We start from the raw sequence: 19,776 nt of genomic DNA, 5'->3' as shown, positions 1-19,776 counted from the left end.
ACGGAGGTCCTATGATTTCCGTTTGCCGTTTGACTGAGCTGACCTCTGGAAACCTAAACACGGTGAGAAACTGGGTCTAGTTTCTAGTACCAGTTTATCGCTGGTTTCATAATGGCGGCCAGACTCGAGTAAAGAGGGATGCAAACGCAGTGAAGGTAAATATTGGTTCGTTGAGATCTGAAAATGTTACTCCACCTTATTCCAGGTTATTCAAAGAGGACTTCAGTAACTCATGACCTGTTAGGTCGATTTAGTAGGAAAAATAGCACAGATCCTTGGATTTGCTTACCCCTAACTTTTTAGCACCTTCTCTGGAAATTCTGCGATAATTAAGGTTTATATCCAGGAACACTTAAGAAACTTCCTTTAAAATGTGAGAAGAACACTTCTGTCCATAGAGTTAAAATTCTTAAATTGGATGTGTACAACCTTTGCTTGATAGAAATTGCCATGATAAGTTAGAATCAAGGTCCACAGTGGTGATGTGTTGGTAGCAAAAAGATCACACAATGATTCCTGCGCTGAGAAATCTGAGGTGTCTTTATCTTCGCTGTTTCCGTGTGTTTCACCCACGGCATTATGCCAACGATCAATCGACCAAGCCAAAAGCTGTTGCATTTGACATGGGAGGGGTGGTGCTCCCCTCCCCAGTCCCCCTGTTTCATCAGTTTGAGGATAGCCATGGTCTTCAAAGAGGTTCTATTGCTGCAGCTATCAATGCTGGTGGTGAAAGAGGTAAAATGAATACTGTTATGCATCAGGAAGTTTTCACTGAATGATAGAATATACAAGTTCCTTGTCCATTGCTGACTTATCAATAAAGTATTTAGTCAATGTTCAGTTATACAGTTGATTCAAATATTGAATCAGCCAGTAGGTGGGCCAGTCTGTGTATCAGTCAATCCATGGGTTTTTATTAGTTAACCAGCTGGTAATTATGCACTAATTAACTCAAAGCTTTGACATCCCCTACCCCCCCCCCCAAAAAAAAAATGCTTAGGAGTAGTCTGGAGGAGATTTCTTAGCTTCAAATTGATTGATGCATTACTCCATCAGCCTGCAGGTAGCAGAATTCAACCAAATTCATTAGTTAGCTAGATGGCTTGTTGAACATTTGGTCAGTTATCTGTTTGTGTTGTTGCTTGCTCATCTCCCTTGCTAATAGTTGACAAAAAGTGGTTTTCAATGCCATTAGCTTTGATCAAAATAAAACTTTTGATTATGATTTATTATGCCATTCATGATTATAGAGAACATTGCAGAGCACTCTGATCACAATGCAGGAACAGTACCTTTTCAATCCTTCAAAATATTGCCCTTATTCAGAAGAGATTCATTTCATGATTGATAAAGGCATGAAAGCCATTTTTTATTATGCAACTTTAACTCTTCTGTTTACTTGTCACTGAAAGGTTCAGTAAAATTAACAAGAACTATGTTGGATTTAAAAAGTATCAACCTTGGTTACTCTGACCGTACTGATTAATTGTCTTATTTTAGGTGTCTGGGCACAGTTTGAATGTGGAGCTCTCTTGCCCGAAGAATTTTCTGATAAGTTTAGAGAATACCTGCAGTCAGTGACTGGCAAAAGTGTGAATGTGAAAGATCTAATTGGTAGCATTCAAACAGCCATGGTAGAGCCCTATCCTGAAGTAATAACAGCAATTCAGTGCATAAGAGCAGAGGGCCTAAAAACTGCTTTGATTACAAACAATTGGTTGATGGATGATAGGAAGTCATTTTGTCCAGTAGATGGAAGACATTTTGATGTGGTAAGAAGCTCACTGGTTTCAAAGGAAGTCCCTAATTTTTAAGAAAGGGGGATATTACTCAGGTTATCTAGGAACTGATGAAGAGGAACTGGAGTGGTTCTGTTGTATCTTGCATGTTTTAACATTTGGATAATTCTTAAATTTAAGGTTTTAGAGTCAGCATTGGAGGGTTCAAGGAAACCAGAGGAAAAATTTTACCATAAGCTGTTGGAAAGGTTAAAGATGAATCCAGAGGAGGTGGTATTTTTAGATGATTTTGGCAAAAATTTGAAACCAGCACAGAAAATGGGATTTCAGACAATAAAGGTAAAAAGTAAAATTGGTAATAAGTACATTGGAATTTAAAAGAGGATCAGAATGAAACTGATGAAAAATGGCAAACTTTCGAAATTACTGAATGCATGATGTGTATTTGATTTTGGATGGCTATCAATGACTTAATAAAGGAATTTTGATTTTTTTTTTTTTTATGAGCACATATTTTTGGGTTTCTAACTGAATAATAGCCTTTCACAGTACAACTACAAGCCAGCAAAATATTTTTCATAATCTTATCAAACTTTTTCTATCTTTTTTGTAAGGTTGATGACGTAAAAAGTGCTTTGCATGAACTGGAGAGCATTCTTAGTTTTCCACTCAGAGGTAAATAGCCAGATTTATGAAAAGACACAAGAATCTGGCATGTACTAAAACAAGGAACACCGGAACGTCACGGAACATTGGAACAGCCGAAACACCCCTGAACACCGAATTTGACGGTGTTGTTTTGTTTTCCCATTACAGATCATGTAAAAAATAAAATGGAAATGTAATTTGTTTTCCCACGTATAACGAAAGAGCTTAGAGCTTGTTATAAAGTGTACGTGTATGACATCAAATTTAAATTTAGAAGTGTTGGTTTTTGTGGAGAGAGGAAAACCGGAGAACCTAGAGAAAAACAAACAAACAAACTCTACTTTCAAATGATGGTGTGTCCTGGAAGCAAACCCAGGTCACATTGGTGGGAGGCAAGTGCCATTTCACCACTGCAGCTCCCCCTATGTGATCATAGTCTTGAGAAATTTTCAGATAGTCGCATGAATATGAGTGGATTATTTTTTTTCTCCAGAGAATATCATGCAGTCTGTAATAGCTAAACAAAGACCAAACGAAAGAATTCTTACGAGGTTTGACATTGAATTTCTCGAGAATGCTTGCGGATTTCATCGCAGGGTCACCTAGAGAAACGAATTACAGTGAGATGTTTTAATTAGTATTCAAAAAGTTACTGTGCTGTAAGTAGATTTTTAGTAAATCATTTTTGCATTTATTGCTCAAACTTTAAGCGGAATCTTTCTTAATTTGTTCAACGTCCCCTTTGGCTTCTTAAAACAGTAAAAACGCCTAAAAATAGGGTCTTGTAATTGGAAAAAGTTAATAATCTCTTTAAAAGCTAGAACTTCAACAACAACAACAATTATTTATACCACAAAGAAATAAGATAAGAAACATTAAGAAACTATATAATTATTTAGTGCCTGCTTCTAAGCTCTTTCTTGTTACGTGGGTAAACAAATTACATCTAATATATTTTATTTTTTTACACTGTCAAATTCGGTGTTCCAGTGTTCTGTGGTTTTCCGGTGTTCCGGTGTTCTGGTGTTCCTGGTTTTAGTACATGCCCAAGAATCTGAAGTGAATCTCACTAATCAATTTTGGTGAACTGCACTTTGTGTTGTATTTTTTTCAATTCAGGGTTTGTTGCCGGGACCACAGCTGTGCGTAAAATTCACCAGATTCCTGTGGAGTTCCTGGTTAGTTACCTGAAGAATGAGCTTGGCTTACGGCAGGAAGGTGATCACAAACATTGAAAGAAAAGACTTTTTGTCTGTGCTGTTAGTCAATGATCTGGGTTGTGAAGCTCACTTAAGTGTTGTAGAATCTTTTTTGGCATTGATGCATTTGATTAAAACCACTTTAACCCTTTCACTCCCAATATTTTGATGAAAATTCTCCTTAATATCTGCTTACATTTCTTATTAAGTATGCTCTGAGAATTTGGTGATGTTGAGTGAAATAGTAATTCCTTAGTTAACATTTTTGTATTAGTATAATTTCAGAGCTGAACAAAGAGTTTCCAGTAATCTGATCAGTCGAGCGGTTCCTTATATGATGCTATATAAACTGCTCCTCGCAGTTTCTATAAAATGTTAAAATAAAATGTTAATAAATGTTACTAAAATGTTATGATTTTAGAAAGTTCTCTGTTGTTCAGCTCTGAAATTATACTAATTAAAAACAATTATTGGCCTCAGGTTTGGTGAATATTGTCGAATAATCCCCTCTACTTCATCTTAGGGATTATTCAATGATATTTACCTCGCCTTCGGCAAATAATTATTAATTATTAAATTTTCAACTTGGGATATTGAATTTTTAATGTTCTGATTGGTTCACTCAACTCTGGTTATCAGCTCATATTCCAAGTTACCTTATATGGAAATGCATTTGTGCATTTTTTTATGCCTTTGTCACTCCTGTGAGTGAAGGGCGACTTACAGAAATTGAACTCCTGTTTTAAATTTTTCATGTTGAAGACAGTTTGAATAGAAACTGCATGACTTTAAATTTTAAGAGTTTTCAGTCCTATTGTAGTTTTTGCAAATAATGATAATAATGTTGTTCATTTTAGGTCCCCCAACAATTCGTCAGTTTAAACACGGCCAGTCTAATCCCACTTATTATGTAGAATATGGAGGACAAAAGCTGGTGATCAGGAAAAAGCCTGTGAGTGATGACTTTTGATCAAGTCTTGGATGTTCGGAACTGATTACTAGCGTCAGACCCTATTCATTTAAGCATCTATTGTACCCGATTCATTTGCAGGCCACGTGTTCAGTTTTGTATTTTTGTAGCTACTTGTGATCTGTTTTGATTTATTTTTGTTCCTCTTTCAGCCTGGAAAGCTTCTTCCTTCTGCCCATGCAGTGGAAAGAGAATATCAGTTAGTTCATGCCCGTAATTTGTTGTTTATTTTCACCTGCAGCCATTTACTCTTTTTATCTTGTTGGCTGTTACACTATGAATTCTTAGCTAGCCAATAATCAAGAAGAATTCTGTGATCAAAACATGCTTAAACAAATGTACGCAACACAGTGAGAAAAATACCACTCGTCTTTAATTAATAATTTTTTCCCGTATAACACAAAAAAAGTCTCTCATCCGTAAAATAAAATTTCTAGAAAAAATTTATGCTACATGCCTAAACATAGCATGTTATCCACACTTTAGGGTGATGAAAGCACTTGGATCTGCTGGTGTTCCTGTACCCAAGACTCTAGCTTTGTGCGAAGACAGCAGGTAGGCAGTCCTCTCTATTCTGTATGATATATTTTAACTTTCTCTCTTCTGTTGTGCTTCAAGTACTACTTAGCCACTCTCTCTTGCCTAGTTCAGGCTTCATTTTTGTCAGCAGTCAAGTATCAAGAAGTCAGTAGAGAGTTTTTCTCTCTTGTGGAAAATCATATTTTCGGTGAAAAGGGAAGATGATGTGGTCGTTTGTTGGTCATCTGTTGGTCGTTCATTTGTCGGTTGACGATCGTCCGTCGGCTGTCTTTCAGTCGTAGTTGGTTTTTATGATCGTGCGTCGGCTGTCTCTCGGTCGTATTTCGTTTGTACGAGGATTGTCGGTCGTTTGACGGTCGTCTGGAGGCTGTCTCGATCATCCTTCGGTTGTCTGTCGGTTGGCACTCGTTTGTTGATTGTCTGTCGGTTATCAGTGACTTTTTGGTCGTCCGTCGCTCGTCTTACGGTTGTCTGTCCGTTACCCGTCGCTTGTCTGGCATCTGTTTGCTGACTGTTTCTCCGAGTAACCTGCCGGTCAACAATATACTCACGGTCAGTCTAGAGGAGCTGCTGTTAAATTTTACCAATTTTTGCAAACAGTTGTTCTTTTACTTCTACTTTACATGATAGCATTCTTGGAACAGCATTTTATGTCATGGAATATGCTCAAGGACGCTTATTCAAGGATCCATCTTTGCCTGGCATGTCACTGGAGGAGAGAAAAGTATGTAAATCTTATATCTTTTGAATTGTTCTTGTAAGAAATCAAAGAATCCAGGCCACATAGTTGTTCTAGAGAGATAGTTGTCCACATAGTTGTCCCTAGAGAGATAGAAGGAAACCTTGAAATATTGGCTCGCCATAGAAAACAAATAAGTACGAAGTAGATGAGAGTAAACTATAAGGAAAAAGTGAAGACTAAAGATGGAGAAGATTGAAAAACAAATTCACACAACAAACTTGAAATATTCAAGAAGAACCACTGGGCTGTAGAGAACTCGATGGTGAGCGTAGTTACATAGATGCGACAAGCGTCTAACACACCACCAGGATCATAAATGTTGGAAGCGTCATGTGTGCAAATTCATATATATTAAGAATGAAGAATGGTAATTTTTTTTCACGGTTCCTTTGATACAGCTTCGTTTTGAGCTTGGTTGTCCGCTGTATAGCATCCGACTTAGTTTTTATAACTAAGGACTAGATTTTGGGCTCCCCCTAGCATCAGGACTTAAGCTGTTGGCTTTGCCTTAAACTTGTGACAAATAGTTCATTTGTTTCAGGAGATTTACCACGCGATGAATGAAACTCTTTTCAAGATTCATAATGTTGACATTGATGCTGTCGGACTTGGAGACTTCGGTAAACGAGGTACGTTCATCCAGTTAGAGCAATTTTCCAATTGAGTGTTCAAGTTATCCAGAATAGCATTGGTTTTGATTTACATCGCTTTGTGACTTGCCTAACATTCTGGTACAAAACTAAAACCAGTCTCGACAAATTTGTATTATAAGTTGTATTTTAAGTTCGCATTGGCTCCTGCTAGAATTAAACTTATCTCTGACTAGCCGTCGATATTGCTTTGGTTTTGGACTTGCGACTCTAAAACTAAGAAGTATCGTTGAAATGGTGTACCTTTTTCTAGGACTGCCATGGTGCTATCAAACTGCGCCCACAATTTGTGATCTTCAGAGTGGAAAACTAAACTCCTCTTTTTGTCAGGAATATTGATATGAGGTTCTTCCTCTGTAAATAGGAAACTATATTCGACGTCAAACAGAGAGGTGGGCCAAACAGTACGAGGCCAGCAAAACACATGAAATACCCACAATGGACAAACTTATTTCCTGGCTGTTGGAAAATGTTCCAGAAAACGATACAACAACAGTGGTTCATGGAGACTTCAGGTTAGCGTGAAAAATTCTTGGTTTTTTCTTTTTTTCCTTTTATGGCTGTTGAAATGAGATGCATATCCATCTCCGATCCTTTTGACGTATTTTTGCGTGAGGTGACGTGAAGTCTCGAAATGTGATGTGACGTGACGTGATGTAAAGTTGCGTGATGTGTGTGGAGTTACGTGACATGATGTGAAATTATGTGACATGTGTGAAGTTACGTGACAGGATGTGAAGTTACGTGGTGTGGGTGAAGTTACATGACGTGGATTGAATCGAAGTAAAACAAAATAATGTAACAGTTGTTCTGCACAGTTTGTTTTTATTAGTCCTCTTGACATTCTGTTACTTTGTTGCAGATTAGACAATTTGATTTTCGACGAGAAAAAGCCAGAAGTAATAGCAGTCCTAGACTGGGAACTGTCCACTCTTGGTGATCCATTGTCAGACCTGGCATACAACTGTCTGCCACATCACCTCCCTCCAAATTTCCCAGCTTTGAAAGGTGATAGCTGACTCGTAACTGCATTTTATAAACTAGAATGCAGTTATTCGCTTTATAAGTAGTGGTTGAACTATATCTGTTTATTGAAAAATTGATATTGATAGAAACATTTTACGCCATGTCGTTGTTTTTCTTGAAGGAGGGGGGAGGTGAGGGGAGCATAATTATGTCTGAATACGAAACCGAAGATCATAAATTTGAACTGAGGATAGAACTGAACCACAGCACATTTGTGAACTAATAATATACATGAAAAAATTTCTCAGTTCTGATTGGTTAAGATGAATGCAGTTTTCAGTTAATTCAGTGCAGAAGAGAAGAGGGTTAATTCAGTGCAAAAAAAGGAACAAAGCAGACATTCTGATTGGTCAGAATGATTGGTCAATGTCAAGGTCAGTATTAAGGTCAATGTCACTTGCAGGATTTGAATAAATTGTTTTTTGCACGTGATGCGCGCGCTTTTCTTCTGCGTAGTTATGAGAAGCTACCTCGTATTTTTTCATGTATATTATTAATAGATTTAATAGATAATCACATGATTTTCTCGTGCAATTTGGAATAAATAAGCACTTGTAAATTTTTTCAAAGACCACAAATTGCACTCGCCCTGCGGGCTCATGCAATTTTGTTAGTCTTTGAAAAAATTGACTCGTGCTTATTTATTCCAAATTGCACTCGAAATCATGTTATTACCTATACAAATAGAATAAAATGTGATTTTGGGTCGCAAGGTGATCTGATTGTGTCTAGGAACGAGTTTCTTCCCTGTGGGCTTATTCAGATGTTGAATTCCCTCTCTCCTGCAGATCTAACGGTTGTTTTCGTTATCAGAAGTTTGGACATGAAAAACCCATCTGTTATCCTAATCTGTTTGGTTATTTACCAGGTTTTGCCGACCGGGACCCTAGTTCTCTTGGCATTCCAACTGACATTGAGTACATGCAGGAGTATTGTCGGCGAGCAGGCATTCCATCTGTCGAAAAATGGAACTTTTACATGGCTTTTTCGTTTTTCCGTGTCGCTGCCATTCTACAAGGAGTGTACAAAAGAGCGCTGCAAGGTATTGCTAATTAACTTCCACCAAATTTATCATTGTGTCAGAGCTTTGAGTATTTAATCTTAACTTTCACAGAAGTTTCTTAGTAAATAAAATAAGTTATAGATTGAAAAAAAATGTGTTGTTGTCAACCATTTGGGGTGCTGTTTTGGTGACCCGAATCTCGTCCAAAATTACGGATGAATGTCAGTTTCTGAGCAACTGCTCGCCCACCCCTCTCCTGACACTAACTTGTTATCAGTTGACTGTTGTTGGGTGAGGGGAGGGGTGGGTACGCACTTGCTCAAATACGGTATTTGATCAAAATGAATCACCCGCTATTCCGCTGTATTCTTGACTTCCGCTGGCCAGCATTGCCTCGTGTCTAAATGACGTAGATTGTATATTGCTTCAGTCATTACGAGAGTGTACTTAGCCCATCATTGGCTTTATTGCAGGTCAGGCAAGCTCGGAAAATGCCAAAGCTGTGGGTGCGTTGGCTGAGTTAATGGCCAAGACCGGGTGGAAGTTAGCCTCTCAAGGCACTGGATCCAATGGTCATACTGGTGGAGGGGGACTGGGAGGAACAAAGAGAATGTATTCCACTTCTGCTCATGTGGGGTCTCCAGGTAATTTCGCGCGAAAATGTCGTTATTGGATCACTATTAAGTACTGTGTATAGGTGGATCCTTGCCAATAATTTTTTTCTTATCACCACTAACACATGTATTATCTGACCCATAAAAGTATAACCCCTAGAAGGCTGTAACTCTTCAAGTATGAACTCGGAATGTTAGAAAACTTTGGGAAAATAACTCGAATTTTCCTCCCAAGAATTTATGGTTAACAATCGGTTTCGACACTTATCAGTTTGTCAGGCTTTTACGGCAAACAACTCAGCAGCATTGCTTCGAAAGAGCTAAAACTTAGCTCGTTAGGTTTGATTCTGAGGTATGATGCAGTTTGCCTGCAATTTATTTTTTGACTTTCTAAATATTGCACAAATGTCAGGCCCGTTACCAACTGACTTGAAGTCACTTCCGTCTCACGTGCAAGACATGTGTCAACAGCTGACGGACTTCATGGTTGACCACGTGTATCCGAACGAGGCTGAGCTCAATAGGCACCAGGCCTCTAAAGATTGTTGGACGCCTCATCCATTGGTAGAAGATATTAAGGTAGAAGTGAGCGCTTTTAGTTATACATCATACCTTTGCGTTTAAAGCCATGGATGATATATTTAAGAGGAAAAAAAGGAATCGATTTATTTCTCATGATGATGGAAACAAAAGAATAATCAAATGTAACAACTCTTTTAGCATATGTCCACATTTCCATTAGTTTGTTCGACATCCTAATGAAAACGCTGTCTTAAAGTGAAAATCATACAATAACAATAACAACAACGACAACAGCAAACTTTATTTAGCCTATAACATATGAATACAAAAAATATTAAAACTTTATTCCGTACTACATGTGTAAGGGGTCAGTGGCACCTTAAGTAACCACGGGGTCAACGACAATGAGCGTCAGTATGCATTTCGATGCATATAAATTAGAAGGTCGGTACACTACACATACTGCATTACACACACGAGCCACACACATTGCTTAAACACACATAAAAACAAAGCGATATTTAGCAGAAATTGCAATAAACAGGATGCAGATCTCCATTTCGTTTGCTTGATAATTATACACGAGATGGCCAGCAGAAAACGGTTTACCCTTTGATCAGCCCGTTGAAACGACCATCTCAAATAGCTTTTATGCGCCCCGAACGAAAGCTCACGATATTTGCTTTCTTGAGAATAATATTTTGCCCCTTCTTGCCACGCGTTTATTGCTTCGGAAATTTCGTGGAACAACCATTATCAAGTAACGTGGATGCTAATGCTTTTTTCCGTTTTTTTTTTTTTTCCCTGAAAACACTTTCAATAACCAGGAAAAAGCTAAATCTGCGGGCCTGTGGAATCTTTTTATTCCAATTGAAGCGGATCCTGAAGTCAAATATGGCGCTGGACTTACGAATGTTGAATACGCCTTCTTGTGCGAGATGATGGGAAGATCAATATACGGACCTGAGGTTAGTCCGATGCGAAATAGCGCACCTACCCCTCCCCTAACCAACAACAGTCAACTAATAACAAATTAGGGTTAATGTTGGGTTATGGGGGGGGGGGGGAGGGATAGGTGTACATTTGCTGAGATACTGACCTTGATCCTAAGTAGCTATCTCTGTTGACTGGTCATTCAAACCTTTTATTGTGTTGCGAATGCTATAAATAAAGAAATTCTTTTCTGTTCAAACTGCCTGTTTTTTTTTTTCTGTTTGCGTGGTATGTATTGCCATCGTCATTTGATTATAAGGTGTTTCACGCGGGGTGTCGTTTTAAAATCCTGCTGAAATTGTTGTCAAGCGATATGTTACACTAAAGAGAGGACCTCTTTTAGACCTACATCCTTTAAGAGTTTTTTTGGTAGATTTTTCAAGAAAAAAAGTTGTATTTTATTTGCAAATATCGTGGTATCTCTCCTCGCGTCAATAGATGTTCAACTGTTCAGCTCCAGATACTGGAAACATGGAAGTTTTGATCAAATATGGCACAGAAGAACAGCAGGTATGTTATCACTTTTAAGTCATGAAAATGGAATTGCGCCTTGAGTCTTTCTAGAAATCAGTGAAGGTTTTTTAACGAAAATTATTTTTTTAGAAATCAGTGTAGGTTTTTTTGATAAAAATTATTTCTAAAACTGATATCTACTAGATTATAATCGGGGTAGAACGATCTTAAAGAGGTCAAATTTGAATCTAATTCTGATTGTAATTTTCTGTCGACTGACGATATCGTTGTGTCCCTTACACACAGGAGAGCTGGCTGCGTCCACTTTTAGAGGGGAAAATAAGATCGTGCTTTGCTATGACAGAGCCTAAGGTCAGGTGTTTAGTGATAGATAACAGTATGAAAATGACTGTAAAGGTTTGGTGACAAGACAGCCCATCCTTTTTCGATTGCAAACTGCTGTGATAATTTTGGGACGAGTGTTAATGTGACAGGCGTTTGAAAAGTAACGTGTTTGCGGTTTCTACTTGTAGTACTGAAGAGTTCATTGTGGCACGGGGATTCTTCCGATTATTCTCCCATTCATACGACTGGAGGCTTCAAAATGTAAATCTGGAGCTCGAGGCCATCTTCCGTCTTCTGTCCTAGCTTTTTTACTCTCAGAGGTTATGAATATACAACTTCTTGCAACACCACCTTTCTTCAAGAAAACAGAATATGACAAGGGAAATGTAACTGGAGAATATGGTAAACCTTAGAATTCTCTTAGGAGATCGTTCATCGCCGTCTGTGAGAAGGTCGCCGTAGATCTTGGGCGTGAAATGATTGATTTACAAATTGTCTTCATCCGGTATTCCTAAACCAACTCGGTCTTTAATGATAAGCCTTCCGTAGCACTCTAGCATTGCCTATTGAGTCTATAGTGTCACATTTTCTCATCTAAGTGATTTGCAAATGAGTCCCTTTTCGTCACCATATGTATATATCGTGCTCGTAGGTTGCCTCTTCGGACGCCACTAACATCGAGTCTTCAATCGTATTAGATGGCGATCATTACATCATCAATGGACACAAATGGTGGACATCAGGTTTGTGTATTCAATTAAATATGTATTAACCGTTTTCAATTCCAGCAAACTAAGCAGACACTCCATTATTTTATTATTGTAAAACAAGAAGACAGTCTCTTTAAAAATGGAAAAAGTGTAGTCAGGAGATGTCATGAGTTGTATGGAAATTGGTTGCCTCTGACTGTTGTGATTTCTGAAACAGACGTTTCGGCTAATGCTTAAGCCTTCATCAGTGATATGAAAAACGAAGATCGTTATCATACGCTATTTAAAGTTAGGTGTTAACAACATTCCACTTACCAATAAAGGTGGACGAGAAGAAATACAACGAGTAAAGGCCGTTCTGCGAGATAACAATTATCCAATGACTTTTATACGGAACTGTAACAGAGTGTTATTTAAACAACCCGCCCAGACCAACTTCAATGGCTTTGTAGTGCTGCCATATGTACAGGGTGTTTCCGAGAAAATAAGTCGCATATTGAAACAACAAAAGGTCAAAGAAGCCTACAGACCACAACAAACAATCAACAGCCTTTTTCCACGCCCCAAGGAGCGAGACGAACCTGACCGCCAGAAGTCAGGCATGGTGTACAAAATGAATTGCACACAGTGTAATTTTAAGTACTATGGCCAAACAGAAAGGTCATTAAAGACCAGAATTGCGGAGCACAAAAAGGCAGTTGCAGGTTTTGACTTAAACTCCAAAGTCGTACGCCATGTCCACCTTTTCGACCATAACATGGACTTTACAAACGTCAGGGTCGTTGGTTTCGAATCTAATTGCCACGAGAGACTTTTCCTTGAAGCCTGGCACTCTACTTTGGATCCGAATGCTGGGAACGATCACATCGTACTTCCAGAAGCCTATAAAGACCTCGCGCGAGCATCAAATACATAGTTACCCGCGCAAGCTTCGCGTTACGTTTTTTTTTTTTAACTTTAAATAGCGTATGATAACGATCTTCGTTTTTCATATCATTGATGAAGGCTTAAGCATTAGCCGAAACGTCTGTTTCAGAAATAACAACAGTCAGAGGCAACCAATTTCCATAAAACTCAAGACAGTCTCTTATCTAATTCTTTTCCTGTTGTGAGGATTATTTAAAGTATAATAGTTTTGGCGTTGGAAGCGTTGTCATGCAAACATAAATTATTATCAACGTCTTTTGCGACCATGTTCTTTTTTATAGTTTCCTTGGTCGTTCCAACGATCGATCGATCTTCTGCTCGTTCGGTTGGTTTTCGTTCGTAGGGTAGTCCATTTGTGCGCTCGTTCGATCGATTTTTCGTTTGACCCTCGTTCGCTCCTTCTTCTGTTCGTTCCATTGTTTGTTTGTTTGTTTGTTGGTCCTTTTGTTTGTTTGCTTTTTGGGATATTTCTGTATTTGTTGTTATGACAGGTGGTATGGATCCTCGATGCAAGATCTGTGTTTTTATGGGCAAAACTGATCCTGATGCTCCAAAACACAAACAACAGGTAATGCTCATCAACAAATGTCTTACTGGTTATTTCAAATTTCCAATAGCTTGAATAACCCATAAGCGTACTTGTAGTCGTACCCTCCCCTTGCTTTCTGCGCGGGGCTCACTGCTGGGTTGCGGATATTTTTCAATCATTGGAGAGGTATTCTATATAGAGGCTGGGTACAGCGGAAGCCTCTGGATGCCCCAAGCACCCACCTTACATTTATACAAGGTAGCAGTAAAGTGCGACATAGTTCGGATCAGATTATCGTAGCTCCTGTTTCTATTCCCTTATGCAATGTTGTAGAATTGATCAAGATTTCTTTTGGTCTCATACCTTGTCTTTAATCCCCACGTTAGCTCAGTTGGTTAGAGCGCCGGATTGTGTTGTGCGGGAGGTCGAGGGTTCCAGCCCCGGCCGGACCAGCACTCATGGTCTTAAAATAACTGAGGAGAATTTGCTACCTTTCTGTAATATCAAGAAATGGACAGATATTCTAGTCTTCTCGGATAAGGACGAATAAACCGTAGGCCCCGTCTCCGGCAGGGTTGGGGTAGGAGACGGTAATTTCCCACGCACGAGATTACTGTGTGATGGATGTCCTCCCCTGGGGTGGGATGGGTGGGTGTTATTGTTTCACAGGGCCCCATTTAAACTAGTAATTTGCTAAACTGGGCTGCCCTGTACAAAATATTCGTAAATACGTCAAAGCAGAATTTCCTGTTCTCCTATTATATTACAGGCTATGATTCTTGTTCCTATGGACACGCCAGGAGTCACGGTTGTACGACCCTTGTCCGTTTTAGGTTACCAAGACCCACCATGTAAGAACATTTTATCACTATTGTTATTTAGGGTCACAACATTCCCAAACTCTTAGGTGTACCTAGGGTTAACTTCACCCCAAAAATTCGTTACAGCTCTTTAACAAATTCACATAAGCCGTTGGGTGTTACCTTATAACAGCTCGAAGTTCTCTTCATAACAAGATAACGTATTTTATTACACGACTCGGGCAGTCAGAGGGCCAATAACTAAAATCAACCAATCAAAATGCTCTATTGCCGGTCAATATTCTCTCAGTATTGGACCGGGCACTGTCCCGAATGATACCGCACTTGTGTCCCTTTGAACTTCAGTCGTATAATAAATCTCTTGTTAACCAAGCTTGCTCGGGACCGTACTGGAAGAATATCGGCCCTCGGTCTTTTTTGTACGGACCTCGCTGCGCTCGGTCCGTACTGTGGGGCCGATATTCTCTCAGTACGGCCCCCGCGCTTGGTTAATAACATGTATATAACCGGAAGAGAAAATGCCCAATAACTACTCGACTGATGCCACTCAACCAACTCCGTCACTTTATCCTATTTTCCTAACCACTTTAAAGATCTTGTCTAAATTAAGGGATCACTTAGCTCCTGTTCATGCACAACGAGATTTCATTAAGGAAGGTGTTTTCTGGTGATTTGGTTTAATAGGTGGGCATGCTGAAGTCACTTTCAAAGATGTTCGAGTACCAAAAGAGAATATCTTATTGGGACCTGGGAGAGGATTTGAAATTGCCCAGGTTAGTAACAAAATTAAAATCAGAAATTTCCGTCTCTGTCTGCCCTTTGTCTCAACTGAGCGGCTTCATGAAGCCGTCAACCCTCAAGTTTTCTTTCTTCCTTCACCTTCTTGGTTTGATATCTCTTTGTTTCTCTATCACCATCTCTTTCGTTATTAATCTTTCCTTCGCTTGCTTGATTGAGTTTTCTTAAGTCGAATCCAAGTGAAATATAAATGAACTCTTTGAAATCGTGATTGATACTCCAGGGTCGTTTGGGCCCAGGTCGAATTCACCACTGTATGCGTCTGATAGGACAGGCCGAGAGGTCGCTGGAGCTGATGATCGAGAGGGTAAGTAATCAATGTTGTCGGTAACAAAATTTTTTTTTCCATACTCTACCATAAAATTGTTTCATGCATTGCGTTTTTAATTACGTATACATGTAGGTCAAAAGAAGAGTGGCATTTGGAAAACCTCTTGTGGAGCAAGGAACTATTTTACAAGACATTGCTGAGTCTAGAATAGAGATTGAACAAGCCAGGTTGGTCAAATAAGTCAAAACGTCCTGAAATGAAGAACAGTGACTTTTCAAGACGTTTGAGTGCATTATACATAAACTGTAATGTTGTTTAGGCCACGTAGTCTGGCTTTGAGATGAAAAAAAGCAGTTGGAAAGATTTGATATAATTTTGGATTTTAGTTTTCGATTCTGTCGGTAGTTTTTGTCCTTTTTTGCCTCGAAATTGTACATGGAATTCAGTAAATGGTTTAACTTGAAACCTCGCATCACTAACCCTGCGTTGTGGCGTCTCTATTTCTCTATCATTTTAGTGATTGAAAGAGATAAATTTGCAATCCGTTTGAAATGTCAGCACAAAGTTGGAGGATATCTTTTTTATTTTAATGCCGAGCTCTTTCATTTTACTAGCATCTTATAAATATCTAAATTTAAAGAAAGGAGCTTTGGAATTCAAGTTCTCGTGAACGCTAGCTTTGTGGTAAATATTTAAAATGTACAGCTACTCCACTTTTCAGCTTCAATTGGTTTATCTTGTTTTTGCAGACTTCTGACCCTGAAAGCTGCTCATCTAATGGACACAGTAGGAAATAAGGTAGATCGAATCTCCTCGCCCCAGCAACCCATAATTTGCCTCCAATCTGATCATTTTTTATTGCTTTCGTAGGCTGCTGCACCGGAGATCGCTATGATAAAGATTGTCGCTCCAAGGATGGCTCAAAATGTCGTTGACAGAGCAATGCAGGTTTGTAAAATGAGCTGGTATCGTAAAAGCGCAGTAACCAAGCATTACGCTACATAAGAAGCTCTGTGATTCAAAATCATCCGCTGACTGAGACTAGTAGTGTAGCAGTCGCGATCTTCAATTGATAGCTTAACTCTTCAATTGATGGCTGAACTCTACAATTGATAGTGGCTGTAAATTGTGAGAAAAACGACCGAACGTTCATTTATTATCATAATCACCGTTGACAATCACATTTTTACAAATATCTCTAGGCATTTGGCGGTGCAGGCCTTTCTTCCGATCAGCCGCTGGCTCAGTTTTGGTCGTGGGCTCGCGTTCTTCGACTCGCGGACGGCCCTGATGAGGTGCATCTTGGGGCGTTGGCCAAGAGAGAAGTAAAGAAAACCATGGGCAAAGAACAATAAGTACAGTAGTTGTCACATGGGTAGGGGTTAGGAGCAATAGTTATGCATATGCTCTAGTGCTATCATGATACTTTAGTCTCAAAATTTGAGTTTGTTGTTGCTTGATTTAGGGATCACTTTTACATTACACCAAATTTTTTTTTGTAAAAGGCAAAATCAGCGACCGTGACTTTTTACACAATGACCAGGGCTTTAAAACCTAGACCTTGTAGACCCTTTTCTTTTGAATCATTCGCTCGGAAAAGTGAACTATTTACCTTAATTTACCGTTCCGCTGGAAAGACGACACTTCCGGTTCAAATTCTCCACCCCTGGGCGCGGTCGACGGTCAAATGCCTGTGGGTTGCTCGGGGGTGGATGTTGAAGTTTCGAATTTATCGGGACACAACCGTGTAATGTAGATGGAAATTTATTTCCGTGAAGTAAGCTTCGTGAGAAGACATGTTTTTCTTAGTGGGAAATATTTTCTTCGGAAGAGGCTAAGAATTGTTTAGGCAGAAGTAAAATAGATAAAATCTTTGTCTGTACTCTATCGTTACAGCGATAGAAAGCTTAGGAGATGGCAAATAGTGGAATTAACTATTTTCGCAGATAAACGATTATCGCTCTGTAACTCAATATTTTAGGGTGAAAATAAAGTGTTAGCTAGGACGATTTTGGCAGTGAATTAATTTTCTTTGTTTACTTCGGGTTGAATAGAAGCAAAGTACAAGTGAAGCGTCTTTCCTATAAACACGGCTTACTCTTGACAGCTAAGGATTATTTAAATCCATTCCTGTTTTTCTGGTTAAACGGAGACTCCCTCACTCGGCAAGCTTTCTTCTGAAAACGTTTATTAACCCTTTCAATCCCATGAGTGACCAAGACAGAATTTTTCCTTACAATATCAATACAATATCAAGCAGACAAGTGATGAGAATAAAGAAAATTATCAATAAGAGGATTACTAGTTGATCTCATACTAAATTCTCCGAAGTAGCATCACAAGAATTGTATTGCAGACAGTAGGGAGAGTTTCACATGAGATCTTGGAAGTGAAAGGATTGATGGCAACCCGAGAAGCACGTCATGAATCTTCCCATTAAATTACATGCATACTCTTTGAAACCAACCTCGTTCCCAGTGCGCTGGGAACGAGGTTGCTTTGAAACAGATTTATCATACGTTCAACATATTTGCGGCAACGTGACAACTAGCTTTTTTCTTTGCTGAGTCAACTTTGTCTCAGCAGTTGGAGTTTTGATGTTTGTTTCCCGCACAGCTTGAATGGCGGCCAGAACAGAATCTTCGTGGTCCTTTAAAGTCATTTGAACTCCCGCTACTGGTGATGGTTGCCTTAGCAACACGGCAGGCTGCTGGGAGAGCGCTTGAAAGAAAGCTGAATTATTCATATAGTATTTATCACGGTGTGGAACCCAACTGTTTCTGAATCTCGAATAGATCGGTGACGATTTAATACCCTTAAGGTTAAACACAGAAAAGACGCTGTCGTCTTTTAGGTTTCCAGATGGTGTATCGTGTTTATTTACCCTTGGCAAGTGAAATATCGGTTGCGTGTCTTCATCGCTGGTTTTTAAAGAGCTTATTTTGAATAGTATATTCTCAACGCCTGAGTCATTTGGAAAACATGGTGGATAAATTTCCTTGTTGTTGGGTGTGCAGTGGAGCTGTATCTCTTGACTTTTCAATCCATCTTTTCCTCTTAAATTCACTCTTAGGCTTCTACGTACAGTGGCCTGTAGCAAAGGCCTAACAGAGCGCTTGTTTTTGAAACGATGGTCGGTTTTTTTTACTCTATCATCGTGGTTTACCTGAATGGACGAAGAAGTATCTCGTGAAGTCTTGGAGGCTTCTGAACGGTGCGAACTGTTCTTTGACTTCCTAACTTCGTGAAAAGGGCCGTCGAAATATCGCACTTGGAAGAGATTTTGAATATCCTTTGAATCTTCTTGGCTAAGTGTCCTGGGTTTTGTGAGAGTGGGTAGTTTTGGGCTGGACTTGTGCTTCACTGTCGCTTCCACCTTCTGTTTTTCTTTCTTTCCAGACGCTCGTTGATTAAATGAATTGAAATTTGCTTCGGCCGTGTTTATTTCTTTGTCTCTCCTTGATTTGAACGGGTTTGTCCCTTTAACAGTCAAGCTTAGATTTCTGCGGATTCTTCGCGGCATCATGAGCTTGTTCAGTCCCAGGCGGAATTTTTAGACGGGTTTGTAAAATTTTGTCCCAATTTAACATAGGAGCGCAATTTATTTTCAAGCGCATTATCCTGTCAAATTGACTGTCAGCTATTCTATTACTACTCTATGCTAATAATCTTTCGGCTCAAAGAGAATAGTTTCGATGGCATAATCCCTGTGATTTTTAGATCATCCCAGCTCATTTTATTTGTTTAATTTATCTGGCAGTTCGCAAATAATTAGGAACTTGTGATTCGTCCGGTAATTCCATCAGACAGATAATTCAACAGAAATGTCTAAAAATTAGCGTCGGTCTTCTAAGGGAATGTGTCGATCGTCGGGAAAGTTTTGATTGCGTGGTTGTGTTGTTGATTCATTCTGATTTAATAAACGAACAGTAGTAACTGGTTTGCGTGTCCACCGACTCTCTGGTCGCTCAATTAGTACATGGTGTTTGTATCAATTATGAGATTATGAGCTCGAGATTTCTATCGCGTGATAGTTGGTAAATTAAAGGCGAAGTGTAAACCAGCTATGACGTGATAAAAAATCGACAGCAAATGATCTGAGGGACCAGCCACTATTTGTCGCCTGGGGAGAGGGCTGGAGGATCTTTGGGGAGGATCACATGGTTTTCAGGGAGAATGGAGTGTAAAGGGGACTATAAAAACTGACCAGCCACAAATAATGCCCTGCTGGCAATTAATTGCCAATGAGGGGGGGAGGGGTGGTCATAAGAATATT

The 19,776-nt window shown here is 39.3% G+C and overlaps 2 protein-coding genes across 2 annotated transcripts; one reads left to right on the top strand and one right to left on the bottom strand.

Moving 5' to 3' along the window:
• The first annotated feature begins 15 nt into the window (after positions 1 to 15).
• Positions 16 to 17,509, top strand: LOC111343462 (acyl-CoA dehydrogenase family member 10). The gene is made up of 28 exons (XM_088742336.1): positions 16 to 155; positions 443 to 735; positions 1,501 to 1,772; positions 1,920 to 2,078; positions 2,354 to 2,414; positions 3,507 to 3,605; positions 4,444 to 4,538; positions 4,709 to 4,755; positions 5,043 to 5,111; positions 5,727 to 5,820; positions 6,380 to 6,467; positions 6,853 to 7,003; positions 7,351 to 7,496; positions 8,383 to 8,556; positions 8,991 to 9,161; positions 9,544 to 9,710; positions 10,481 to 10,621; positions 11,085 to 11,156; positions 11,406 to 11,471; positions 12,097 to 12,187; positions 13,573 to 13,649; positions 14,380 to 14,461; positions 15,116 to 15,204; positions 15,453 to 15,536; positions 15,633 to 15,727; positions 16,250 to 16,298; positions 16,371 to 16,448; positions 16,703 to 17,509. Exons 2-28 carry the CDS (start codon positions 510 to 512, stop codon positions 16,853 to 16,855), a joined length of 3,096 nt encoding a protein of 1,031 aa, XP_088598462.1. The 5' UTR covers positions 16 to 155; positions 443 to 509; the 3' UTR covers positions 16,856 to 17,509.
• Positions 17,510 to 17,582: 73 nt separating this feature from the next.
• On the bottom strand, positions 17,583 to 19,421 carry LOC111343460 (uncharacterized). Its single transcript, XM_022950649.2, has one exon. The coding sequence runs from the start codon at positions 19,024 to 19,026 to the stop codon at positions 18,022 to 18,024; it is 1,005 nt and encodes a 334-aa protein (XP_022806384.2). The 5' UTR covers positions 19,027 to 19,421; the 3' UTR covers positions 17,583 to 18,021.
• Positions 19,422 to 19,776: the final 355 nt, after the last annotated feature.

This window comes from Stylophora pistillata, chromosome 13, assembly GCF_964205215.1.
Source record: "Stylophora pistillata chromosome 13, jaStyPist1.2, whole genome shotgun sequence".
In the NCBI taxonomy this organism is placed as follows: Eukaryota; Metazoa; Cnidaria; class Anthozoa; order Scleractinia; family Pocilloporidae; genus Stylophora; species Stylophora pistillata.
Note: the sequence above shows the minus strand (reverse complement) of the source record. Positions and strands in the feature narration are given on the sequence as shown.

What these genes read in the sequence shown, in the direction of transcription:
- LOC111343462 (XM_088742336.1), top strand. Translation starts at nt 510, where the DNA reads ATGATTCCTGCGCTGAGAAATCTGAGGTGTCTTTATCTTCGCTGTTTC. An exon ending in TCTTAGTTTTCCACTCAGAG is followed by an intron (nt 2,415 to 3,506) that starts GTAAATAGCCAG and finishes TTTTCAATTCAG; the next exon opens with GGTTTGTTGCCGGGACCACA. An exon ending in ATGGCACAGAAGAACAGCAG is followed by an intron (nt 11,157 to 11,405) that starts GTATGTTATCAC and finishes CCTTACACACAG; the next exon opens with GAGAGCTGGCTGCGTCCACT.
- LOC111343460 (XM_022950649.2), bottom strand. Translation starts at nt 19,026, where the DNA reads ATGATGCCGCGAAGAATCCGCAGAAATCTAAGCTTGACTGTTAAAGGG.